The sequence below is a fragment of the Tupaia chinensis genome, unplaced genomic scaffold (genome assembly GCF_000334495.1).
Source record: "Tupaia chinensis unplaced genomic scaffold, TupChi_1.0 Scaffold000360_1, whole genome shotgun sequence".
In the NCBI taxonomy this organism is placed as follows: domain Eukaryota; kingdom Metazoa; phylum Chordata; class Mammalia; order Scandentia; family Tupaiidae; genus Tupaia; species Tupaia belangeri.
In genome coordinates this window covers 845,884-868,413 of record NW_006159856.1, presented here as the reverse complement: position 1 = coordinate 868,413, position 22,530 = coordinate 845,884, and the positions used below count along the sequence as shown (strand labels likewise).

Sequence of the window (22,530 nt, the reverse complement as noted above, 5' to 3'; positions counted from 1 at the left end):
GCCCGGCCCCAAAAAAAAAAACCCTCAAAAAAAAAAAAAAAAAAAAAAAAAAAAAGGCTATTTGAAGCCATAGTTCATAGTTAAAGGTATCTTCTTCTATAGAGTATATGGCATGCTTCTGCCAGGCAGCTAGGGACCCATCCGACCACAGGATGGAGATGAGGGGATGTTCAGTCAGTCCCTGTGAGGGCCTGTTCGTTCTAGTTCAAGCTGACTCCCAGGGTGTCCACCTGAGGCTCCCCCACCCCTCAGGGCAAGAATACGCTCCCCCTTCCAGCTGCACCCTCTACAGTTGGCAATTGTCCCCCTTCCTCCTGCAATGTCAAGCCCTGGCCTCTATGCCAGCCCCTGCTACATCCATACCAACAGTGTCAGGAAGAACCCGCTGGCCTTCCAGGCCTGCTCTGGGAGAACGGGCCATCTTTAGACATTGCTTCTTCCAGGGAGCACCGCACCAGCCTCTTCCAGCAGAGGCACAGGAGTGCGCTACAGGAGGAGGGGACCCAGCAGCCTGTGGTTAGGTGGACATGTAGGCAGCTCTGCCCAGGTGAGACCAATTTCCTGTGGGCACCCACACATGGATGCCATGCACCAGCAGCCCTCCTTGGGGCCAACACGGGCTCTTCCTTCCTTCCTGAGAACCCTGTCAGTCTTCGCACACCAGTGTCACCTTGTGTCTCACAATTCTCTCACCACAGCTGCTGTTCTTCACACCAGGCACCACTCCCGATCCAGTGGTGGGTGGTTCAGACCGCGGCAGCCCAGGACGCCCTCTAACAGGCAAGTTCTAAGTTCTCCCAGGTGACTGAGCACAGCTATGTCTCCTACTGCCCTCCTGGCCACTCCTTGCCACCTGATGCTTGCTGTTCTCATCTGTCCTGTTCATGCCCACTTCACTCCTCGAAGGTCCCACAACACCAGTATGGTGCAGACTGGGCAGCGCCGTGTCACTGCATCCCTGCCCAGGGTGACGGAAGGCTCAAAGGACCATGGCGTAAAGGGTGCTTTGTGGCCTGGTGGGCTTGGACTGCAAGCTGCCAGGGCTGGCACGCACGTACCTTGCGGTAGCCCTCAATCACTTCCTTCTGTTTCTCAAACCGCTTGAAGAGGTCAGAGAAAGACTTTTCCATGGAGTTCAAGTCAGCGGCAAGTTGGTCCTTTTCTTTTAAAACCTTCTGGATTTTGGCTTCAGTGAGTTCTTTCTGTTTCTGAGCTTCCTCTTGAGAAAAGCAAACACTAGGGATTAGAGGGTGACTTATATACTGGGTGCCAGAAATGGCCAAGGAGAGATGTAAGAGCCCTGGGGTGGCAGGTGAGCAGCCAGGGCGTACGCCGTAGGCAGGCGTGGGCAGATGTCCTGGCGAGATTAGATGAGCCCCCTTTCCACCATGACCTTCTGGGGCTCCTTAGGGAGCTGGAGACAGTAGAGTAGACCTTATGCCTGAAGCCCAGGACCCAGCAGAGGCCCCTGAAGAGATCTCACAGGTGGGGCCAGTGCTCTGAGCTCAGGGGCCACTCATGAAGCTGAGGTAGTGCTGTGTAGCCCTCTTACAAACAGGTAAGGGCCTAGGAAGTCACCTGCCACTGGCTGATGCTTGGCCTAAGACAGGTTCCCACAGGGACTCCTCTGGGAGTCTAAGTTCTAGCCTCAGGTGAGGCCTGGTGTCCTGGTCCCACCCAACATCCTCAGAAGCCACTACTGGACAGCTACCTGGTGAGGGCAGGTAAGGATGGGCCAGACTCCAGACAATAATGCCTCAGGGGGCCGGCCCTGTGGCCTAGTGGTTAAGGGAGTCAGATCCCACATGGCTGACCACGTGGTTTGAATCCCAGACCTGGTGGTTTGAAACACACACCAGGCGTGTTTGTTCATGCCCCAAATCCTGACAGGATAGAGAAGTGGTGCAGGGATTACAGTGTGACCACGCCTCATTGGAGATGCTTTCTCCCTCTGCCTCTGTTTCTCTGGCCAAAAAAAAAAAGTGCTAGAGGAATAGCATCTGTTCCCGACCACAGCCCCAGCTGCCTGCTCGGCGTTGAGCAATTCTGAAGCCTGTCAAGCACTGGCGCAGACATCACCATCTCACTCAGATCCCACATGGCTGACCACGTGGTTTGAATCCCAGACCTGGTGGTTTGAAACACACACCAGGCGTGTTTGTTCATGCCCCAAATCCTGACAGGATAGAGAAGTGGTGCAGGGATTACAGTGTGACCACGCCTCATTGGAGATGCTTTCTCCCTCTGCCTCTGTTTCTCTGGCCAAAAAAAAAAAGTGCTAGAGGAATAGCATCTGTTCCCGACCACAGCCCCAGCTGCCTGCTCGGCGTTGAGCAATTCTGAAGCCTGTCAAGCACTGGCGCAGACATCACCATCTCACTGCCGACTTCTCTTCAGTTTATCTCAGTGGCTCCACACTGACGGGGGTCATAGCAAGGGGATGCCAACAGGGTGCTGTTAGGAAAAGTGTCCTGGACACAGCTGCCCGCAGAGGCAGGGGCCCCACAGGGTAGGGATTAGTTGGCGCCGAGGCTGATGTGTACTCCTTGGACACCTGGCACTCACCCATTGCCTGGTACACGATCTCCTCAAACCCATCCACAATCTTCCTGCAGAAAGAGAGCAAATGTGCGTTTGGGACAGCCCATGGCAGGCAGACCAGGGTGAAAGCCAGCATCCCGCAGACCTACCCCATCTCCAGGTTCTTCCCGTGGAGCTCCTCACACCTGCTTCTCAGCTCCTGGTTCTCCTTCTGTGCTGCTTCCACCTATGCAAGTCACACAGCTGGGTTGGGGGGCTCATCTTCGGTAACCTTCCCCACACCTAAGGTCTCTGACACAGCATCCCAGGAACCCCAGTCAGGCCAAGACTTCCTGCTCTGAGTTAGGGTATGAGGCCAGTCAGTGTAAGGCCACGGGCTTTGCTCTGCAGGTGACCTGCTGAGGTGGAGCCAGTAGGTGCCTGGTAAGTGCATGTACCCCCAGCATGTCCATCTGTTAGGCCCTCGTGTTGAGTGTGAAGGCTCCTGTCCCTAGGACATTGCAGAGGGGAGAGGAGGGGGCCAAATGGCAGGGCAAAGCTCAAGTTGGATTTGATGTTGTGAGCTTCTGGGCCTGCTCTGGGGTTACTCAGATGGGTTGAGACAGGACAGGGAATGGGGGGGAGTCCACACCCACAGGCAGCCTGGGTGTAGCTGGGTCAGTGCATGCCTCCACGAAAACACTAGCCTGGGGGTCGCTATGAGCAATGCTAGAGTGAACCTGGGGCCTTGAGCACAGCTCTGCAAACTCATCTCCTGGGCCATCTGTCCCACTCCCCCGGCGGACGGCAGCTCGGAGTGGTGCCCGCAGATGCCCTGGGCCCTTAGCATGTACATGGGTTCTCTGAGAGGTGACTGACTAGACAAGATAGGCTGGGGAGGGACTGGCAAGTGGCGTGGTGGTGAAGGCGCATGGCCAACCACGGCTGGGGTCCTGGACCTCGTAGCTTGCTTTCTCACTTTCCCTCTCTCTTTCTTTCTGGTTAGTGCATGTGCCCTAGAGCAAACTGAATAACAACAGTAATAAAGATTAAAAAAAAAAAAAAAAAAAAGGCTGGGGCCAGCCAATGGCATGGAGATTAAGGCAGCTAGATCCCTCATGACGAACTGCGCAGTTTGAGTTCTGGACCCGGTGGCTTGAAAAACACACCAGGCATGTGTGCATGCATGCCCAAAATCCCAAAAGGAGAAACAGGAAAGGGACTATGGAGTGACCATCCCACATGGGTGATGTTTTCTCACTTTCTCTTTCTGGCAAGCATGCACGGCCTCTAGCAAATGAAAAGGGAAAAAGAAGGCTGAAGCCTCCGTGTGTCCACGAGGAGCGTGATGACTGAGACAGGGCTGGGGAAACACGGGGCAGGGACCCTTGAACCTGAGAAAGGTAAAGAGAGCTTTCTAGCCCATCCAGAGATATGTCTGGGTTGGTGGAGGGCTGGTGGGAGGAAGTGGCAGGAAACGAACACCACCCAGGCTCGTAGAAGCATTATCCTCTAAGCCACGAGGTATTTGTGCTGGTCTGCCTCAGCAAAGTCACCCCTGGAGACAGACACCCTAACTCTCGCTGTCGCCTCCCCCTGGCTGCAGCTAATTCTGTGAGCCCAGTGCTGAGTTCAGGCTATCTGATAGCTCTGCTCAGAGAGAGGCTGTTTGTGGGCAGCTGCCTACTCAGATGCTAGACAAAGCCCCAGCACTCTCGGCTCCTTGGGCAGCATGCTGAGGGACTGAGGTCTCAGCAATTGACACCAGCATCTCCCCGCAGCTCTCCGTTTCCACCGAGCGTCAAGAAAGACTGGTTGACCGAATGCCAAGTGTCAGGACTGGCAGATGGCATAATGGTTGAGTGGCTGGACTCTCACGTAGTCAACCATGATTCAAGTCCCAGATCCAGCAGCGTAAAACTCACTCCAGGTGCATGTGTGTGTCTCCAAGATCCCAAGAGAATGGAGAAGGGACTGCGGTATGATCATCCGCCCCTGCAGGGGGTGATCTATTGCTTAATGGCTCTGTCTCTGGTGAACACATGTGCCCTATAGCAAAAATCTCTCTTAAAAAAAAAAAAAAAAAAGCCAAGTGCCAAGCCCAGCATTCAAGAGACATCTGTGATCTCACAACAGAGGAACTGCCCTCTGTGACTTACCGCCGTGTCCAGGTCCCGCTGGCTGTACTGCAGCACGTCCACAATGGGTCCAACAGGCAAGGGTGGAACCCCAGGCTCAAGGACACATGTGGGTGGGCCTGTTACCTGCATGAATAACAAAAAGTGAGAAGAGCCATGAGCCTCATGTCAGACTCATCTCTTCCTACCTCTGGCCTGTCCTCAGGGAGCAAAGACCCAACCAGCCTGATCAGAAGCCAGGTCAACACCATGCCCAGCTCCTCTGCTGCAGAGACAGTGGGTGAGGGAGCCATAACAGACCTCTCACTTACCAAGGAGTAGTTGGCAGCCCCACGTCCCCACCAACTGACCCAGAGGCGTCGGATCCCCAGGAACATAAAACAAAGGCCCTTACAACACACATGCCTTTAGACCACAGACAGTGTCCAAAGGAACTGAAATACTTACAGGAACATCCAGAGCTCCTAAGAAATCAAAATCCACAAGCTTGGTTTCTAGCACATTTCCTGAGGAAGGCTGTTCTGCATCTTGTGCACTGAGACCAAACAGAGACAGCTGTGTCATCCTGTGGGTCATCTCGTGTCCCACTCGGTCAGTAGGACATAAAGGATGATGGCTGGTCTTAAGCACAATAAGGACCAACCATAGCTGCCGCTTGAGGCTGGCCCTGGGCTTGCTCTGTCCTGTCCACTCAGTACCACGAGTTGTTCCGATCATAACCTCAGTCTAGCCACCCAGCTCCCTGGTCCACTTTTAAAATCTCACAGGGGACCAGCAGATGGCATAATGGTTATGTCACTGGACTCCCACACAATCAACTGCAGTTTAAGTCCCGGAACTGGCAGCTTAAAACTCATGTTGGACACTTGTGTGTGCATGCCCCTCTGCCCCTGCCCCCCCCCCCAATAAAAAACCCCACAACTTCACAGAGTGTGCTCACTTGCTTGTCCCGGAGACTATGGGCACTGGTCGGTGAGGGCTATCTTTCAGGAGAGGATCGAATTTGAGGTATAAGGACTGCTTCCTCAAGGCTGAGTCCTTGAACTGAGGGAGGGCAAGACAAATCAGTATTACTGTTGGCTCCTAAGAGATGACAGCCCTGAGAGCCACAGGGTGGTCAGCTCACTGGGCAAAGTGCCCTGGGGAGATCACACTGCACCCGTCTCTGGTCACCTATAATAGTACCTGCGGCACCATTCCCATAGTATAGCATTTCCAAGTTCATCTCAGGGTCAGCATTTGGGTTAGGAGTCTCCCAAGACTACAGGATGCCACAGAGAAGAAATTGTGGGAAAAGGATCTCTACAGAGATGCAGAGACATGACCAGTCACAACATTCCAGGCTGAAGAACCACCACGTTGCACATAGTGGCGTGGGGCTGTTCTAGGGATACACACTTCAAGTAAGGCTGCCGTTCAAGTGGCAGGTACCTACCGAGCACGTTCCGAACTGCTCCAGGTAATCCACCTCAGCCCCAATGCCTAGAACTGAGAGGGAGGGAGTCAGTACCACTATCGCCGTCTGCCACAACCCAGGCCTGACAGCCACACGCTAGCATCCCTCAAGTGACCTACAAGGCGGAACCATTGTTCTTTGGTGAAATGCATGCAGCAGGTGTTCCCACTGCCGGGCCAGCCACTTCATCTCCAGACCTCCTGAGCTGTGTACACTGGGAGTGACCCTTCCCTTCTACCACCCACCCCAAACTCTGAGGTCTTTGCTTCACAGCGAGATCTCTCACTCGGTACTGCTGACTGAAATCTGGGGCTAATGATTCTATCGTGGGGTGTCCTATGTACTGTAAGATGTTGGAAAGCATCCTGGTTCCCACCAGGAGATGCCAGAAATATGGTCCCCTGTCCCCAGCTGTAACAATTACGAATGTCCCCTGAGGGGCAAAATTGCCCTGGTTGAGAATTACTGTTCAAAATTACCCTAGAAAAATCCTCTGATGGTCCAGCCCCGTATGTGGGGAGCCAGATCCCTCCTGGCTGAAGGAGGTTCAAATACCAGCTCTGATGGCATGAGAAACCAACCAACCAACTAGGGGTGTGTGCCTCATATACTGATGGGATGGAAAAGACAGAGAGGAAAAGTGAGTGCATACGCCCTTTGGCAAGAGAAAGAAAGAAAAGAGTTGTTTCCAGAGTCTAGTGGTTAAGAGAGCTGGGTCCCACATGGCCAACGGCACAGTTTGAATTCTGTCCTCCGCAACTTAAAAAACACGACAAGCATGTGTGTGTGCGTGCCCCAAATCCCAATAGGATAGATAAATGGAGAAGAAAAGACTGCGGTGTGACCACACTTCACTGGTGGGGTGCTTTCCCCCACCCGCCTCACTCTCTGCTAAGCACATGTGTCCTCTGGAAAATGAAAAAAATGAAGCCAAAAACTTTCTAGGGAACATCTTTCTTTCTTTTTTTTTTTTTGGGAGAGATTTTTGCTACAGGGCATGTGCACTCACCAGAAAGACAGAGAGAGACAGAAAGCAAGAAATCGCCCTTCAGGGAGGGTGGCCATGCCACAATCCCTTCTCCTCCATTCTCCTCTTGGGATCTTGGGCATGCATGCACACACTAGGAGTGCGTTTAAGCCACCAGGCCCAGGACTCGAACTATGGTAGACTACATGGGAGTCCAGCAACATAGCCATTATGCCACCTGCTGGTCCCAGGACCATCATTCTTTAAAAAAAAAAAAAAAAAAGAGATTTTTACTATATGGCATGTGGGCTTACCAGAGAGACAGACAGAAAGCAAGAAATCACTCCCTGGGGGGATGGCCATGCTGCAATCCTTTCTCTTCCTGGGATTCTGGACACGTATGCACATGTGCCCAGCATGAGTTTTAAGACGCGGGGGTCTCGGACTTGAAATGTGGTCAACTATGCCGGAGTCCAGTGACATAACATTATTCCATCTGCTGGCTAGGGACCATCTTTAATAACAACAAAAAAACTTGAACGTGGGGCCAGGCTTCCTTAATCACTAGAATACAAGGCTGGCCCAATTTCTTTTTTAGTTTGCTATATAGGGCATGTGCACTCTTGGCTGGGAGGGAGAAAGTGAGAAGACACCCTCCCAGGGAGGATGGCCATGTTTCAGTTCCTCCTCCTCCATTTTCCTTTTGGGATTTTGGCATACATATACATTCCTGGTGTGATTTTCAAGCTGCCAGGACCAAGACTTGAACTGCACAGTCGGCCACGTGGGATCCAGTTGCCTTAACCTCTGCACTACCTGCTAATTTTCCTTTTTTTTTTTTTTTGAGAGGTTTTTGCTATAGGGCGCATGCGCTTGCCAGACAGAGAAAGACAGAGAGATGGAGAGCGAGAAGTCATCCCTAGGAGGGATGGCCACGCAACAATCCCTTCTCCTCCATCCTCCTCTCAGGATCTTGGGCATGCATGCACACGCGCCCGGCATGAGTTCTAAGCCACTGGGTCCGTGACACGAACCAAGGCTGACTACATGGGAGTCCAGCATCGTAGCCATTTCACCAACTGCTGGTCCCCCTGCTAGCCTTCTTAAGAAGAAATTTTGCTATAAGGCGTATGTGTTCACCAGAGAGAGAGAGAGAAAAATGAGAAAGCACTCCCTACGGAGTATGGCCAGGCCACAGTCCCTTTTCCATCATTCTCTTCAGGATTTTGGGCACACACACACACATATCTACTGTGCTTTTCAAGCTGTTAGGTCCAGGAATTGAACTGTACAGTTGATCATATGGGATCCAGCTGCCTCAATCAACATGCTACAGGCTGGTCCTGCCCGATTCTTGATAACATAATCTTTGGTTAAAAAAGAAAAAAAAACAGGGGCCAGCAGTTAGCGTAATGGCTATGTTGCTGGACTCCCATGTAGTCAACCGCGGTTCGAGTCCTGGACCTGGTGGCTTAAACTCACGCTGGGCGCGTGCGCATGCGTGCCCAAGATCCCGAGAGGAGAATGGAGAAGGGATTGCGGTGTGGCCATCCCCCCTGGGGGGTGACTTCTCGCCTTCTGTCTCTCTGTCTCTGTCTGTCTGGCGAGTGCATGCACCCTATAGCAAAAACCTCTCCGAAAAAAAACCAAAAACCAAACAACAACAACAACAACAACTAAGGGGGGAGCCAGCAGATGGCATAATGGTTACATCGCATGAGTTTAAGCCACCGGATCCAGTACTCGAACTGGGTTTGACTACACGGTAGTCCAGCGATATAGCCATTATGCCACCTGCTGGCCCCAGGGCATGCTTTCTTACTTTCCTTCTCTCTCTCTCCTCCTCTGCCTTTCTCTGGCAAGTATTCGTGTCCCATGGCAAATTAAGGGCGGGGGAGTGAGTAAAGATCTTTTTTACTTTTAGGTTTTGTTTTGTTTTCCATGGAGTACATGCACTCCCCTAGGAGGAGAGAGAGAGAATATGAGTGAGAGAAAAAGAGAGAGCAAATGAGAAAGAAGAAATGAGAGAGTGCACGTGAGAGAGAAAGAACATGAGAAATCACCCCCTAAGGGGGTTGGCCATACTGCAGACCCCTCTCCTCCATCCTCCTGTTGAGATTTTGGGCATGCACACACACATGGCCTGGTTTTTTTCCAGTCTGCTGGGTCTGGGGATCAAACCGTACAGTGGACCATGTGAGATCCAGCATCTTCACCACCACACCACCTGCTGGCCTGTGAGTAAAGATCTTGATAGATATTTCTTCAAAGATATACACGTGGGCAACAAACACATGAAAAAATGCTCAAAAGATGCTCATTAGCCATCAGCAAAATGTAAAATCAAGACCAGAACTAGAGGAGCCACAGGTGATGTGGCAGTTAAAGGCTCTGGGCTCCCACGTCGCTGACTGCAGACTGAATCCCAGACCTGGAGGCTTGCTTTCTCTCCGTCTCTGATGAATGCATGTGCCCTATAGCAAAATTAAAACACGATGGCAATGATGAATAAAATTAAAAAATACTTCTTTAAAGAAAAGAAACCCCAGGACTAGATATCACTTCATACCCTAGGATGGCTAGAATTGACAAGACAGATAGTAACTGGCAAGAATGTGTAGAAATCTAAACCTTCCTACAATGCTGGTAGGAATGTAAAATAACACATCCACTTCAGAAAACAGTCTGGCAGGTTCTCAAAAAGTTAAGCAGGGTTATCAGCAATTCTACTTCTAGGCATATACCAAAAAAAAAAAACAAAAAAAAAAAGAAACCTGTGTCCACACAAAAACTTATATGTGAATGCTCCTAGCGGTCAGATTTATAACAGATGAAGAGTGGAAATAATCCAAGCAGCCATCAGTGGGTGAATAAACAAAATGTGACAACTATTCAGTCACAGCAAGGAATGAAATATGACCACCCACTACACATGGGTGAGTCTTGAGAATGTGTTCAGATGTCAGACCAAAAGTCTAGGTTGTGTGTGATTCCAGAGGTCCCATGGCAAGCCCCAGAGACCCACAAAGCTTAGCTTGCCCTTCCCATGGGTGAGAACCCATGATTATCTTGTCAGATACTCTACACTTTACATATGTCTAGTCTTTTTGATAACTGGGTTCCTATTCTTTTTTTTTTTTTGGAGAGGTTTTTGCTATAGGGTGCGTGCACTTGACAGACATAGAGAAACAGAGACAGAAAGCGAGAAATCACCCCCGGGGGCGGGGGATGGCCATGCCTCAATCCCTTCTCCTCCATTCTTCTCTCGGGATCTTGGGCATGTACGCACATGTGCCTGGCATAAGTTTTAAGCCACCAGGTCCAGGACGTGAACCGCGGTCGACTACGTGGGAGTCCAGCTACATAGCCATCACGCTAACTGCTGGTTGCCATTGGTTCCTATTATTAAAAATTGTTGTTATTGTGTATTTTTTAAAAGAATTAATTTTATTTATTCATTTGTTTATTTTAACCTGACCAGAGAGAGACACAGAGAGGGAGAGAGGGAAAGTGAGAAAGCAAGTCTCCAGGTCTGGGATTTGAACCGTGGTTGGCCATGTGGGAGTGTCCAGTGCCTTAACCACCACACCACTTGCTGGTCCCATTGTTCATCTATTTTTATTTAGAGATGTAGGCACCCCAACAAGGCCTCTGCCATCATCCATCAGTCTTAGTTGGCATGCCCAGGGAGGTCCCACGACACAAACCTAAGACCTTTCCCGTCTGGGTCCAGTTGTAATAACCACTGAACCACCACCTGGCTACAATAACTGGGTTCTTAAGTGACCAGATTTACACCTTACCAACCTTTAAATCAGTTCAGTTACAATTTCTCACTGAATGCACTTTAATAACTATTTATCCTCTCTCAAGGCTAGCAGGTAGTGTGGTGGTTGGAGTGCTGGACTCCCACATAGCCAGTCATAGTTTGAGTCCCAGACCTGGTGGCTTGCTTCATCTTTCCTCTCTTTCTGGTTAAAATTAAAATAATAATAATAATAATAATAATAATAATAATAATAGTAAAGAAACTAGTTATCCTTTCCCATCTTAGGGATATACCACATTTATCCATAGCCTAGTGTTGAAGATTTAAACATATTTCATTATGGGTTTTTGTTTCAAACAGTGTTTTTCTGATTACCATATGAGCTAGCCAGAGAAAGACAGGCAGACAGACACAGACAGACAAACACAGAGAGAGAGAGAGAGAGAGAGAGAGAGAGAGCGCGAGCGCGCAAGCGAGCACAAGCGCACACACCCCAATGGGGTGTAATCATGCTGCAATCTCCTCTTCTCCATCCTGTTAGGATTTTGGGTGTTTTTCAAGCTGCAGAGCTGGGATTCAAACTGCAGTTGATCTGGCATCTGACTCTCTTAACCACGAGGCTACGGGGCCAGCCTTGTATTTCTATCTTGACTGTGGACTACTTTGTTCACATCTTTTACCTCGTTTTATAAATGAATCTACAATTTTCATTTCAGGAAGTCCTTTAAATTAAAGGCACCCCTTGGGACCAGCAGTTGGCTTAATGGTCATGTCACTGGACTCCCACGTAGTCGACCACGGTTCGAGTCTCAGACCCGACAGCTTAAACCCCACAATGGGTGCATGTGCACCCAAGATCCCAAGAGGAGGATGGAGGAGGAGAAGGGATTGCGGCGTGGCCATCACCCCCTGTAGGGGGGTGATGATCTCTCCCTTTCTGTCTCTCTCTCTCTGTCTGGCAAATGCACACACCTTATAGCAAGAACCTCTCAAAAATAAATAAATAAATAAATAAAAATAAAGGCATCCCAGTCCTGTTTAATCAAAAATGCTCATCTCTTCATAAACCAGAAGTTTATGTGGAATAATCTGAAGTCAGGGAATAGAACAGCCTATAGAATGATCACCTGCAAATGACAGAGGGAAAGCAAGCGACTGAGCAAATATGCCCACCGGACATTTCAGGTATACTGGGAGTGACAGTCCAAGGCAACATACCCTCAGCTGGGTCTCTGAACTTCTCCTCCTTTAGCTCCAAGACAGGCTCCAGTCCCTGCTGAGAAGGGAAGGCCACCGGTTCAGCGTGTGGGGCCTTCAGCTCACTGTCCTGACAGCTCACAGAAACTGACATGTCTGAAAAATTCAAAGTTCCCTCCTAGAGGGAAGGTCAGAGTCATCTTGTGTCCTTGAGGACAAAGCCCCACCCTCAGTCAAAATAAGCCTGGGATGAGATGAAGGGTAGAAGGGCAGTGGTTTATCCCAGCCTGTCACTGGAAGACCCTCTGGCCTGTTACGTTTCTACATGATACGCAAATGGTGACTAAAGTGTGGAGGCACATGCATATCCTCTTACCTTGCCTTCAGTTCTTGGGGTCTCTGCTACCATATGTACCACAGACGTATCATCCGCTGAGGCTGCACACAGCTGCCTGGAGAGAGAGAGTTAACAGAAGCCTGTGTGGTACTCCCACTGCCATGTCTCCAGTATGGCACCAAGCCGCTACCTGGCTCCCATCTGCACGGTTGTGCTGGTCCTGTGAACCTTTAACTAAAGAATACACGAGGCACATGGGGCCAGCCCAAGTGATGGCTGCAAAGCTACCCTCACCAACCTTACTCAGAACGAAAAGTGAGCCTGGACAGTGAGGTTAGGGAGAAGCAGGCAAGAAGCTCTGAAATCCTCACAACTTAATGGAAAAAAACTGCAATGATTCATTGATCTTTTTTATGGCGAAATTAGTAAAAGGCCCCATGTGGGTAGGAGACTGGGAAGGGACAGTCACACACTGGAGGTAATGGTTCTCCTGGCTGAGCAACCCCACCCCTGGGAACACAACCGAAGAACAGCCAGAGGCAGCAAACCCTCAGCAAATGCCAGCTTCGGGGAGGTTGTACTACTGGGTGGTCAGAAAAGTCATGAAATATTTTTCTATGCAAACATGTCATGACTTTTTCAACAACCTAACAAAAGAACTCCGAGTCAGAGCACTGGCCTGCAGGACACTGGCAAAATCTCTCATGGCTTAAAACTTTAACCTCAAAAAACAAACTAACCTCAAAGAGCAGTAGCCTGAGAAGGTACTGGGTTTCCAGGAAAGCCATGACCCATCATATAGAAAAACATGTCACGACTTTCCCGACGACCTCATACATGAGAGCTACGTGAAGACACCACTCTAAGTGGTAACAGCTATGTTTTAGTTTTGGCTGTTGGGGCCACAGCATTCGATCAGATCACAGCAGCTCGCGATGGGCTCTAACTGGGGACACTGCCTTGCTACAGTGCTGGCCACATTCTGTTTTCAGCCGAGTGGCGGCCCGCGGGCATTTGACTTTCCCCTCAAACGCAGGCGCACTATTACGTAAGTCAGCTCTGTGCCGGGCACCTGGGAGCTGGGCTTCTTGTACCTGTTTAAGCTTTGTTTCTGCTGGAGGCCCCTTCTCAGGTGGAGTCGGCCTGGCTACAAATGAGTGCAGACTTAGGCCCTTGGCCCACACACCATGGAGTGGTCACCTAGACGCAGAAACCCACACTTACTGGCTTAGAGGCAGGTTCTCCAGGGTTACTGGCCCAGCACTTGACTGCAGAGCCACCTCAGAGCTGTCTGGGGGCTGAGCTTTGCTGCTACTGGAGGTGGAGCCAGTTCCAAAAGGGTTAAAGTCTGGGTCATCCAACTTGTTCCAGTCGAGGTTGTAGGAGCCCCGTGGAACAGGCGCAGGGCACTCGTCTTCCCCTCTCTTCTTATCTCCCTCCTGCGCCGCCTTGGGGGCCTGTTCCTGTCTTACCTCCTGCCTCTTAGAGGGATGTTTGAGGCCCAGTCTTTTTGGTCGGGGAGCCTTTTTGGTGGTGGTGTCAGAGAAGTCAAATTCTAGCCTTACAGGCTCACCCCTTGCCAAGTCAGCCATCTGTACAGAGGCGTCTTCCTTCTGAGGGCTGGACGGGGCTGTGTCCTCAGAACCAGAGGATCTTGTGCAGGGAAGGGACTGAGCACTGTCTCCTGGTCCAGGGGCGTCCTCGTCACAGTTCCCTGTGAGGGGACCTCCTCTGTGTGGTGCTTCAAGGGTCGGATCAGGAGGTAGAACGGCCCCCAGGGAAGCAGCAGAGACGCTGCCTTGTGAATTTCCTTCCTCAGCTCTATGAGGAGTCTCTGCTCTCTGCTGGGACGCTATCCCTGGGGGGTCTTCTAGGGTCTGAGAGACGGAAGTTATGCTTTTATCGAAAGAATGAAGACTACCGTCTTCCTCCGCTGCTTGCTGAGGGCTGCCAGGCATTTGTCCTAGAGGTACTGCTTGTTTTTTAGGACTTTCTGGGCTGTGGCTTGGAGAGCTTAAGGAGCCTGGGTCAGCCAGGGGGGCTGCGCCAAGCTTGCTGGAACTGCCATCTTCAGAGGCTGGGGTCACATTCGCTGGAGGAGAGTTGGCATCAGCCATGGCTTCTTTCTGAAGAATCCCATTGGTAATTTTGTTGTCCACTTCCTTGGTAAACTGTTGGCTTTTCAGAAACAGATTTAGTTAACACCAAGGAACTTGTTAGCTTTTCAATTATACCTAAGTCCATGTGAAAGGCAGGAAGCAAGAATATCAGTCAACTATGTCACCTGGCTTAGGTCCCACTTGAGTACATGCCCCCAGATTAGTGCTGGCAGCTACTTTGGGACCACACAGGTTCTGAGAGAGGCAGAACAGAGAACTCTCTGGAAAACCAGCCAGCAAGGTGCAGGAAACCAGTGGCTATGTGGTCATGGGTTATCAGAGCACACAAGGGTCAAGCTTTCCACTGAAACGAGGGGAGGCTGAGGTCAAGAACGCTGCTTTTAGAGCTGACCCTACTGGCCAGTGGCCTAATGCCCACTGACAGAAGCACCCCGAGCAGAGAGCACCTCCCTGAGAGACCACTGTCCAATAGCGCTGGACAGAGTGCAGGAGTGGTGGAAGCCATAGAACTCCTGACAGACAGGAAGGCTTGTTAAGACAACTGGAGGGTAGGAGTTAGGATTGGAACCATAATGGAGGACACAAGCTGCCACATTCGGGGCAAGCATGATCCAACCTACAGATCACTCAGAAGGACATTCCAGTCATTTCAGTGACTCAGCTGAAGGGGACCCCCTGGTTCACTGACTACTCTTGCAAATTTTCTCCAAGTTTCTCCACCCAACCATATTGCTCACAGCCACTCCACTTCCACCAGCTGACACCTCAGTCATACGTGAGGACAACGTACCACCACAGTCAGCACCTGGCCGGCCACTCTCTGGTTTCATCCCCACTGAGCCACAACAAGCTCCGTGAGAAACATTACCACCTGGGTGTCATGGCGTCTCCAACACACACCTGTGAGAGTACTGGGAAGATGAACTGCACAGGCAGAGACACCATGCCAGAGCCACCAAGGACAAGCGCACAGTGAGACAGCCAAGGCTGGGACCTGTCAGGCCCTCCCTGCCTTGACTGGCTGCAGCCCTGAAAGTACAGGGCAGAGGCAAGAACTTCCCTGGCCTCCAAGGCAGGTCAGATTCATGGCAGCTGGAAGGTAATCTCCTTTATTTTGGTTGTCAAGAAAAAATGATATTCACTTTATTTTCATTTAGCTGAACTTCAAAAAGAAAAGTATAAAAGTTAATTTGAAAAGTAGCAAGAAGACACAAGAACAGTAAATTCGGGTTAGAAGAGAGGTAGGTATGTGGCCTGAAGGACCTAAGAAATGTCACATGTATTCACTAGTGACATTCTATTTAAGCTATGTGAACAGCATGTAAATATTTTAAACCTTATCATTTTCTCCATACATCTTGAAACTGTTTAGAAGAAAAAGCTTTCAAGAGTGTAATTGCTATGTCACTGGGCTCCCATGGAGTCAACTGAGGTTCACGTCCCGGACCTGGTGGCTTAAATTCATGCCAGGTGTGTGTGCATGCGTGCCGAAGATCCCGAGAGGAGAATGGAGAAGGAACTGTGGCATGGCCATCCCCCCTGGGGGGTGATTTCTCACTTTCTGTCTCTTTCTCTCTGTCTTTCTGGTGAGTGCATGCGCCCTATAGCAAAAACCTCTTCCCCAAAAAAGCTTTCAGTAGCTCCATCAGCAAAAACTAGCACCATGCTGTCTGATACCGAACTTGACCTTGGCTAAAAGGCCAAAAGGTGAAGAAGCCCCTTCCCACTCTGGATGTGTCCCTTGGAACCCAGACAGATTAGTTCAGCCATGGAGAAGAGCTGTCTCCAAGGCCCTCCTTTCCAGGTAAAGACAGGAAGAGCCTCAGCATCTACTTGTCGTCAGGTCAGTGAGCCGACCACACAGCCTGCCGAACACCTAGCCGACCCCTCCTACCACATATCTGACCAGCAGATCATACAACACGGTCTCTCTGCCCACAAGTCTCTCCCTGCCCTCTCTGGTACTAATGTAGAGAACGCCAGTGATGGCTTTTAAGCAGAAGGGAGAGAAGCAGAACACCAGAGAGAAATGAAACTGCAGATTGTCCTTCCCTGAGCTGGAGTCAGGATATTTCAACAAAGTAGAGAAACAAAGATCGAGGCAAACTGGCTGGCACAGCAAGAGTGAAGCATAAATTTAAAAGTTATTCCAAATATCATGATCAACATCCCATTAATGAAAAGGCCTCCTGCCGTATAAACTGAGCAGAGATCAGGAAATATCCAGCTGAGATGAAACTGTGTAAGATACCATGTTTCTGCAATGTCTGTTAGAGATGGCAAGGTTAAATATGCTCAACAGCATCGACACTTACTTCTCTTCCTGTGTCCAGACTTGATGAGAGTTCTCTAATTCGATGTTGTCACCCAGAGCAAAAGGAGTCTCAAGTTTGCAGGTCATACTAGGACTTAAGATCCTATGTGTCTGTGGATCCCGCAGAGGGGTCTGAAAAGTCACCTGCGGTGAGGTGGAGCGAGAAGAGAGCACCTACTTAATAATTCAAGTCTTTACAGCACATTGGCAGGGCCTGGCAGCTCAGAGGACACTAGGAAAGCAGGCCCCAGAGTGGCCTGATGGGCCACACACTTACCTTCACAGCTTTATTCAGGTTCTTGGGTGGCACATTTTCTTTCTGTGACAAACGAAGAACAGACGATCTTCCGGTAAGTTCTGGTGGTGAAAACAGGAAGTCGCAGTTCTCTTTACTTCTTTGACTGGTGACATTTTCGTCATTTAAAACCTGCAGACTCATTCTAGAAAAGAATGTGTTTACTTCAGCACAAGGGCAACAACACTGTGTCACCTAAACACAGATATGACAGGGACAGAACTGCCCTGCAGTGCTGCAGGGAGGACGCCCCCTATCCGTACGGGTATGGTCAGCGCCTTGGAGCTCACCCCTCGCGTAGGTGTCCTGTGCCAGACAGGACAGAGAACCTTAGCGTAAGTCCCCGGCCTGCCCCCAGGGATTCTGGCTCTCCAACCAGGCAAGGGGAGCTGTGGGCTGTGCTGTTACATGCTGAAACCAAGATCTACAAGGACCTTTAGGCTGAGACCATGAGAAAGAAAAACTAAGTCCTTATAACAGTTCCCACTGCTATGTAATTTTGTTGAGTAGAAGTTAGGAAAATTCTGGCCTGTAAGAAAACTGGAAGAGCCAGCAGAACCCCAGATCTTCCCTAGCCTCTATGCATGGCACAATGCGTGAGGCCAGCTGTGGTTGAGTCAACAGAGGGCAGACAAGCAGGGCAGCAGTTCTGGTTTGGTCTCCCTCCCACCAGGCTAGAGTACAAACCCGGATATCAGGAGGGATAAGGTCCCAAAGGTGGTAGCAGCCCTGGGGCTTTGGTGTGAATGTAAGGCAGGAGGAGGCCTGGTCAGGAGGTCGGCATTATGAAGTGCTAGAGTTCACTTGGTATGAGAAGCCCATTCTGGTGCTTGTGTGGCTGGACAGGGAAGGGCAGGAGAGGAAGTGGCAATACCAGAGGCTCCTACAGCCAGGGCAGCAGAGCTGAACCCCCGCTCCGCCAATGGGCCTATGCTGAATGTGTAGAAATCAAAACAAAACAAAACAAAAACAAAGAGAAGTCAAAGTAAATGCTTAGATTTTTGGCCTGGGCAACTGGCAGAGGGAGTGCTGGACTGTGTGAAGCACAAGCCTAGAACTCAGCAAATCAATGACCTAGAGGAAACCTTTCTGGCAGCTCTCAGTTGGAGAAAGGTAGGTGTACAATGAACCCAGCTTTTGCTATGTTGGGCTTCTAGTGACTACGGGGTACGGGGCAACAGGAGAAGGCTTTGAAGTAGAGGGGTGGCCAGCCAAGATTGCATTACATTGCTCTTCTGTGATCATATAGGGGAAGGGTGGGGAAGGAACAGAGATGCTGTTGCTGCACCAGTCCTGAGAATCGGCAGCGTGGGAGAGAAGTTAGGCCTTCAAGGAAGGTGGTACAGCTGGAGTTGGTGATGGCTCACAGGTGGGGGGTGGAGAAAGAAGCATAAAGGATAGTCCCTGCAGGAAGGTGAAGGGACTACTGCCTAACTAGGGAGGATAGTAGCAGCTAGGCAAAAACTGTAAGGGAACTAGGGATTAGAAATCCTGTTTAAGCTGCCTGTGGAGAGAGGCAGTTGAGTACACAAGTGTTTAAGCATTGGGGACTGGCTCTGCAGTGCAGTGGTAATATGCTGCTCAAGAGAAGTCAGATCCCAGGACCAGCAAATGATGTAATGTTACGTTGCTGGACTCCCATGTAATTGCCTGTGGTTTGAGTCCTGGACCTGGTGGCTTAAAACTCACACTGGGCGTGTGTGCATGGAGGGTCCAAGATACTGAGAGGAGAATGGAGAGAGGATTGTGGCATGGCCATCCTCCTGGGGGGGGTGATTTCTCACTTTCTGTTTCCCTGTCTTTCTGGTGAGCACACGTGCCCTATAGCAAAAAACTTCTCCAAAAAAAAAAAAAAAGGACTTTGAGGATCATGTGAAAATACGTGGTGGAGAAAGAAGCATAAAGGATAGTCCCTGCAGGAAGGTGAAGGGACTACTGCCTAACTAGGGAGGATAGTAGCAGCTAGGCAAAAACTGTAAGGGAACTAGGGATTAGAAATCCTGTTTAAGCTGCCTGTGGAGAGAGGCAGTTGAGTACACAAGTGTTTAAGCATTGGGGACTGGCTCTGCAGTGCAGTGGTAATATGCTGCTCAAGAGAAGTCAGATCCCAGGACCAGCAAATGATGTAATGTTACGTTGCTGGACTCCCATGTAATTGCCTGTGGTTTGAGTCCTGGACCTGGTGGCTTAAAACTCACACTGGGCGTGTGTGCATGGAGGGTCCAAGATACTGAGAGGAGAATGGAGAGAGGATTGTGGCATGGCCATCCTCCTGGGGGGGGTGATTTCTCACTTTCTGTTTCCCTGTCTTTCTGGTGAGCACACGTGCCCTATAGCAAAAAACTTCTCCAAAATAATAATAATGATAATAACAACTTAAAAAAAAAAAAAAAAAAAGAAAGAAAGAAAGAAAAGCCAAATCCCACATGACTACTGCAGTTTGAATCTCTGGCCAGTCAACTTACACACTAGGCACATGTGAGTGCCCAAGATCTGATGGGCTGGAGAAAAGGGATCATAGCATGACTAAGCCCTGTGGTGATTACTTGTTCTCATGTGTACACACACACACTCTATTATGAATAAACAAAGGAAAATAAAAAAGTTAAGCACTGGGGCTAGACGGTGGCATAGTAGTACAACGGGACATGCTAAGAGGCTGACCCCTGGAGAAGGATGACGCTGGAGAGGGAGCCAGTCAGGTGGAGACCATGATAGCTTCCAGAAGCAGGTGAAGGAAGTTTTTGGAGAGGAAGATGTCATTGAGTCCCAGGAGGAACGTCAAGCAGGAAGGGGACCGAAACCAACAAAGGATTTACGTAAGGACTGTCAGAGACCTAAGAAGAAAGGGTCCCTTGAGTGGTGGCAAAAGCCGGACTGGGGTGTGCTCAGGGGAAGAACTGTAGAGGAGGTGAACACAAACAAGTCTTGGAGTTCCGCTGAAAAGCAGGTGGAAAACAGACTACTGGAAAGAAACGTGGGGATAAAGGAGGTTTTTTTTTTTTTCTTCCAGAGATGAATGCCACATAAAGGGAGGACTCGCCATAGAAAGCTGAGAGGCTGGACGAGATCATCACTCTAAAATTGCCCGGACAAAGAGGGAGTGAACAAAGCCATAGCCGTCAGCTGTGGCGGGCGGGGGAGGGCTGAGAAGAGAAAACGAACAGTCGGCCAGGCAGCCCCAGGACAACCACGGCCACCGCCCAACCTAACCCACAGACACCCGGGTCGCGGCTCTTTCTGAGGCCCAGACGGGGGGCGGGATCAGAAAAGGGCCCAGCCGAAGGGGCCCCAAGAAACTGGGCTCCGGCAGAGGAACTTCCAGGAGGTGCTGCAGGGGGCGCTTCCTCCGGCAGCGGTGGCCCCCCCCGGGGGGAGCCACGACTGGCGGGGCGGGAAGGGCGGCGGTCGGGTAGCATCAGGAGCGGGGATCCCTCCCCCCACAGCCCGGCGTGCAAGACCTGGGCGACGCTGCCTACCTGCCCGCCCGCTGTCGGGATCCGGGCCCGCACCGCCGCCCACTACGGGGTAGGAGAGAAGCCGCGCCTGCTCCGCTTCAAGAAGCCGAGTCGCTCCGCTTCGCCGCCGCAGCGCTTCCAACCCGCGATCACCGCCCACCGCGCCAGCGGATTCAAATACCGACGGTTGATTCGCTCCGCCAATCAGCGCCCGGCCGGGGGCGGGCCGCCCGGGCCCCGGCGGCCAACAGGAGGCCGTGTCGCATCCGCCTCCCCCTCCCTCCACCAGGCGCACAGGCTGTTCCATTTTCGCTGCCGAGGGCATGCTGGGAGCTGCGGACGGGTCGCCTTGGAGACGTCACGGGCTGCGGAGACAGTGGGCGACGGTTGATTCGCTCCGCCAATCAGCGCCCGGCCGGGGGCGGGCCGCCCGGGCCCCGGCGGCCAACAGGAGGCCGTGTCGCATCCGCCTCCCCCTCCCTCCACCAGGCGCACAGGCTGTTCCATTTTCGCTGCCGAGGGCATGCTGGGAGCTGCGGACGGGTCGCCTTGGAGACGTCACGGGCTGCGGAGACAGTGGGTCTCCAGAGGAGGTGGAGAGCTTCTCCGGGGTGGGCAGCAACTTGTCCCGGGTATCTAGGGCTCTGCCGCGGATGCACCTGGGCTGTGCGGCTTGGCCAGGGCCTGAGAGCCGCTTTCTCGGTTCTGTTTCTCCAGCTGTAAAATGGGTCCAGTGCAAAGCCCTTTTCAGGGCTGCTTGTGAGGAGGAGTTGTACTCTCTGGGACCATACGGGCAGCTCACGACTTCTGGCCTGTCGGCTGGCCTGCTAAGGGGATTCCATGTCCCACAGTGCTCCGCGGGCGCTCGGCCTGTCGGGGTGGGGACTCCATTTCCCGAAGTACCCCGCGCGTGGGCAGCCTAGGGACGGGACTCTATCTCCCAGAGTGCCCCACAAGCCGCCGGCCCGATGGAGGGACTCCATCTCCCACGGTGCCTCGTGGGCGGTCTGATTGGGGAGACTCAATTTCCCAGAGTGCCTTACGGGCAGCTGCAACGACCGCCCAGCTAGGACTGGACGCTGCGGCCTTCTCGGTGCTGGGGCCGCAAGCCTGGCCGGGCGGCGGCGGGATGGACAGCCCGGAGGTGACCTTCACGCTGGCTTACCTGGTTTTCTCCGTGTGCTTCGTGTTTACGCCCAACGAGTTCCACTCAGCCGGGCTCACCGTCCAGAACCTACTGTCTGGATGGCTGGGCAGCGAGGACGCCGCTTTCGTGCCCTATCACCTGCGTCGCACTGCGGCCACACTGCTGTGCCACTCGCTGCTGCCTCTCGGTGAGGCGCTCCTCCGTCTTGGCTGCCTCTGGCCGGTCCTACTCTCCTTACCTTGGTCAGCCATGTGCCTGTGTCCGCACGGCCCCCCCCCCCCCCCCCCCCCACTCCCCCATCGGAAGGCGCTTGGCCGGTGGCTCTTGCACAAGGAGTGCAAAACTAGAGAGAGTTAGGGCGTGGCTGAGACCTCAAAGCTGGCTAAGATGTGGTCAGCAGGAGTCTCCTTCCACCTCTCTCGCCTGCCGGTGATGAGAACCCCAAAATCCCGTTAGCTGAAGTGGGGAGAAGTGGCGGGCCCACCCCGACCTGAGTGGGACCCCATTCGAGCTTCTCAGTTGGGCAGGGGCACATGCCTGCCCAAGGACTGGCTTGCAAGTGACAGAAATCAAGTGACAGGGAATGCCCGGCCCAGCTGGGCTCAAGTTCTGAATCATCACTTGGCTGGGGGACAAAAGACCAAGCAGCCTGCACATGTGTGTGTGTGTGTGTGTGTGTGTGTGTGTGTGTGTGAGAGAGAGAGAGAGAGAGAGAGAGAGAGAGAGAGGGGGGGGGGGGGGGGGGGGGGGGGCTCCCTACCGCTAGCTCGTTTGTTGGAGGCTGAATTATCAGTAGAAAATCTTCATTCCCT

The 22,530-nt window shown here is 51.7% G+C and overlaps 2 protein-coding genes across 4 annotated transcripts in view; one reads left to right on the top strand and one right to left on the bottom strand.

Moving 5' to 3' along the window:
• The window catches only part of TACC3 (transforming acidic coiled-coil containing protein 3), a 23,169-nt gene extending 2,419 nt beyond the window's left edge, over window positions 1-20,750 (bottom strand). The window contains exons 1-13 of the mRNA XM_006152894.3: window positions 20,593-20,750; window positions 17,096-17,258; window positions 16,820-16,962; window positions 13,609-14,562; window positions 12,424-12,499; window positions 12,069-12,225; window positions 6,094-6,146; window positions 5,599-5,702; window positions 5,106-5,193; window positions 4,680-4,784; window positions 2,691-2,767; window positions 2,566-2,609; window positions 1,059-1,219 (exon numbers count right to left, since the gene is read on the bottom strand). Coding sequence (XP_006152956.1) covers window positions 1,059-1,219; window positions 2,566-2,609; window positions 2,691-2,767; window positions 4,680-4,784; window positions 5,106-5,193; window positions 5,599-5,702; window positions 6,094-6,146; window positions 12,069-12,225; window positions 12,424-12,499; window positions 13,609-14,562; window positions 16,820-16,962; window positions 17,096-17,257 — 2,124 coding nt within the window. The 5' untranslated portion in view covers window position 17,258; window positions 20,593-20,750. The remainder of the gene's footprint in view (window positions 1-1,058; window positions 1,220-2,565; window positions 2,610-2,690; window positions 2,768-4,679; window positions 4,785-5,105; window positions 5,194-5,598; window positions 5,703-6,093; window positions 6,147-12,068; window positions 12,226-12,423; window positions 12,500-13,608; window positions 14,563-16,819; window positions 16,963-17,095; window positions 17,259-20,592) is intronic.
• Window positions 20,751-21,059: 309 nt separating this feature from the next.
• The window catches only part of TMEM129 (transmembrane protein 129, E3 ubiquitin ligase), a 6,552-nt gene continuing 5,081 nt past the window's right edge, over window positions 21,060-22,530 (top strand). The window contains exon 1 of one of the 3 annotated variants that reach the window (XM_006152893.3): window positions 21,060-21,164. In XM_006152893.3, the coding sequence (XP_006152955.1) occupies window positions 21,095-21,164 (70 nt within the window). In that variant the 5' untranslated portion in view covers window positions 21,060-21,094. Of the gene's footprint in view, window positions 21,183-21,529; window positions 21,906-22,530 lie in introns of those variants that run through there. The other 2 variants (XM_014589497.2, XM_006152892.3) reach the window with 2 other exon arrangements.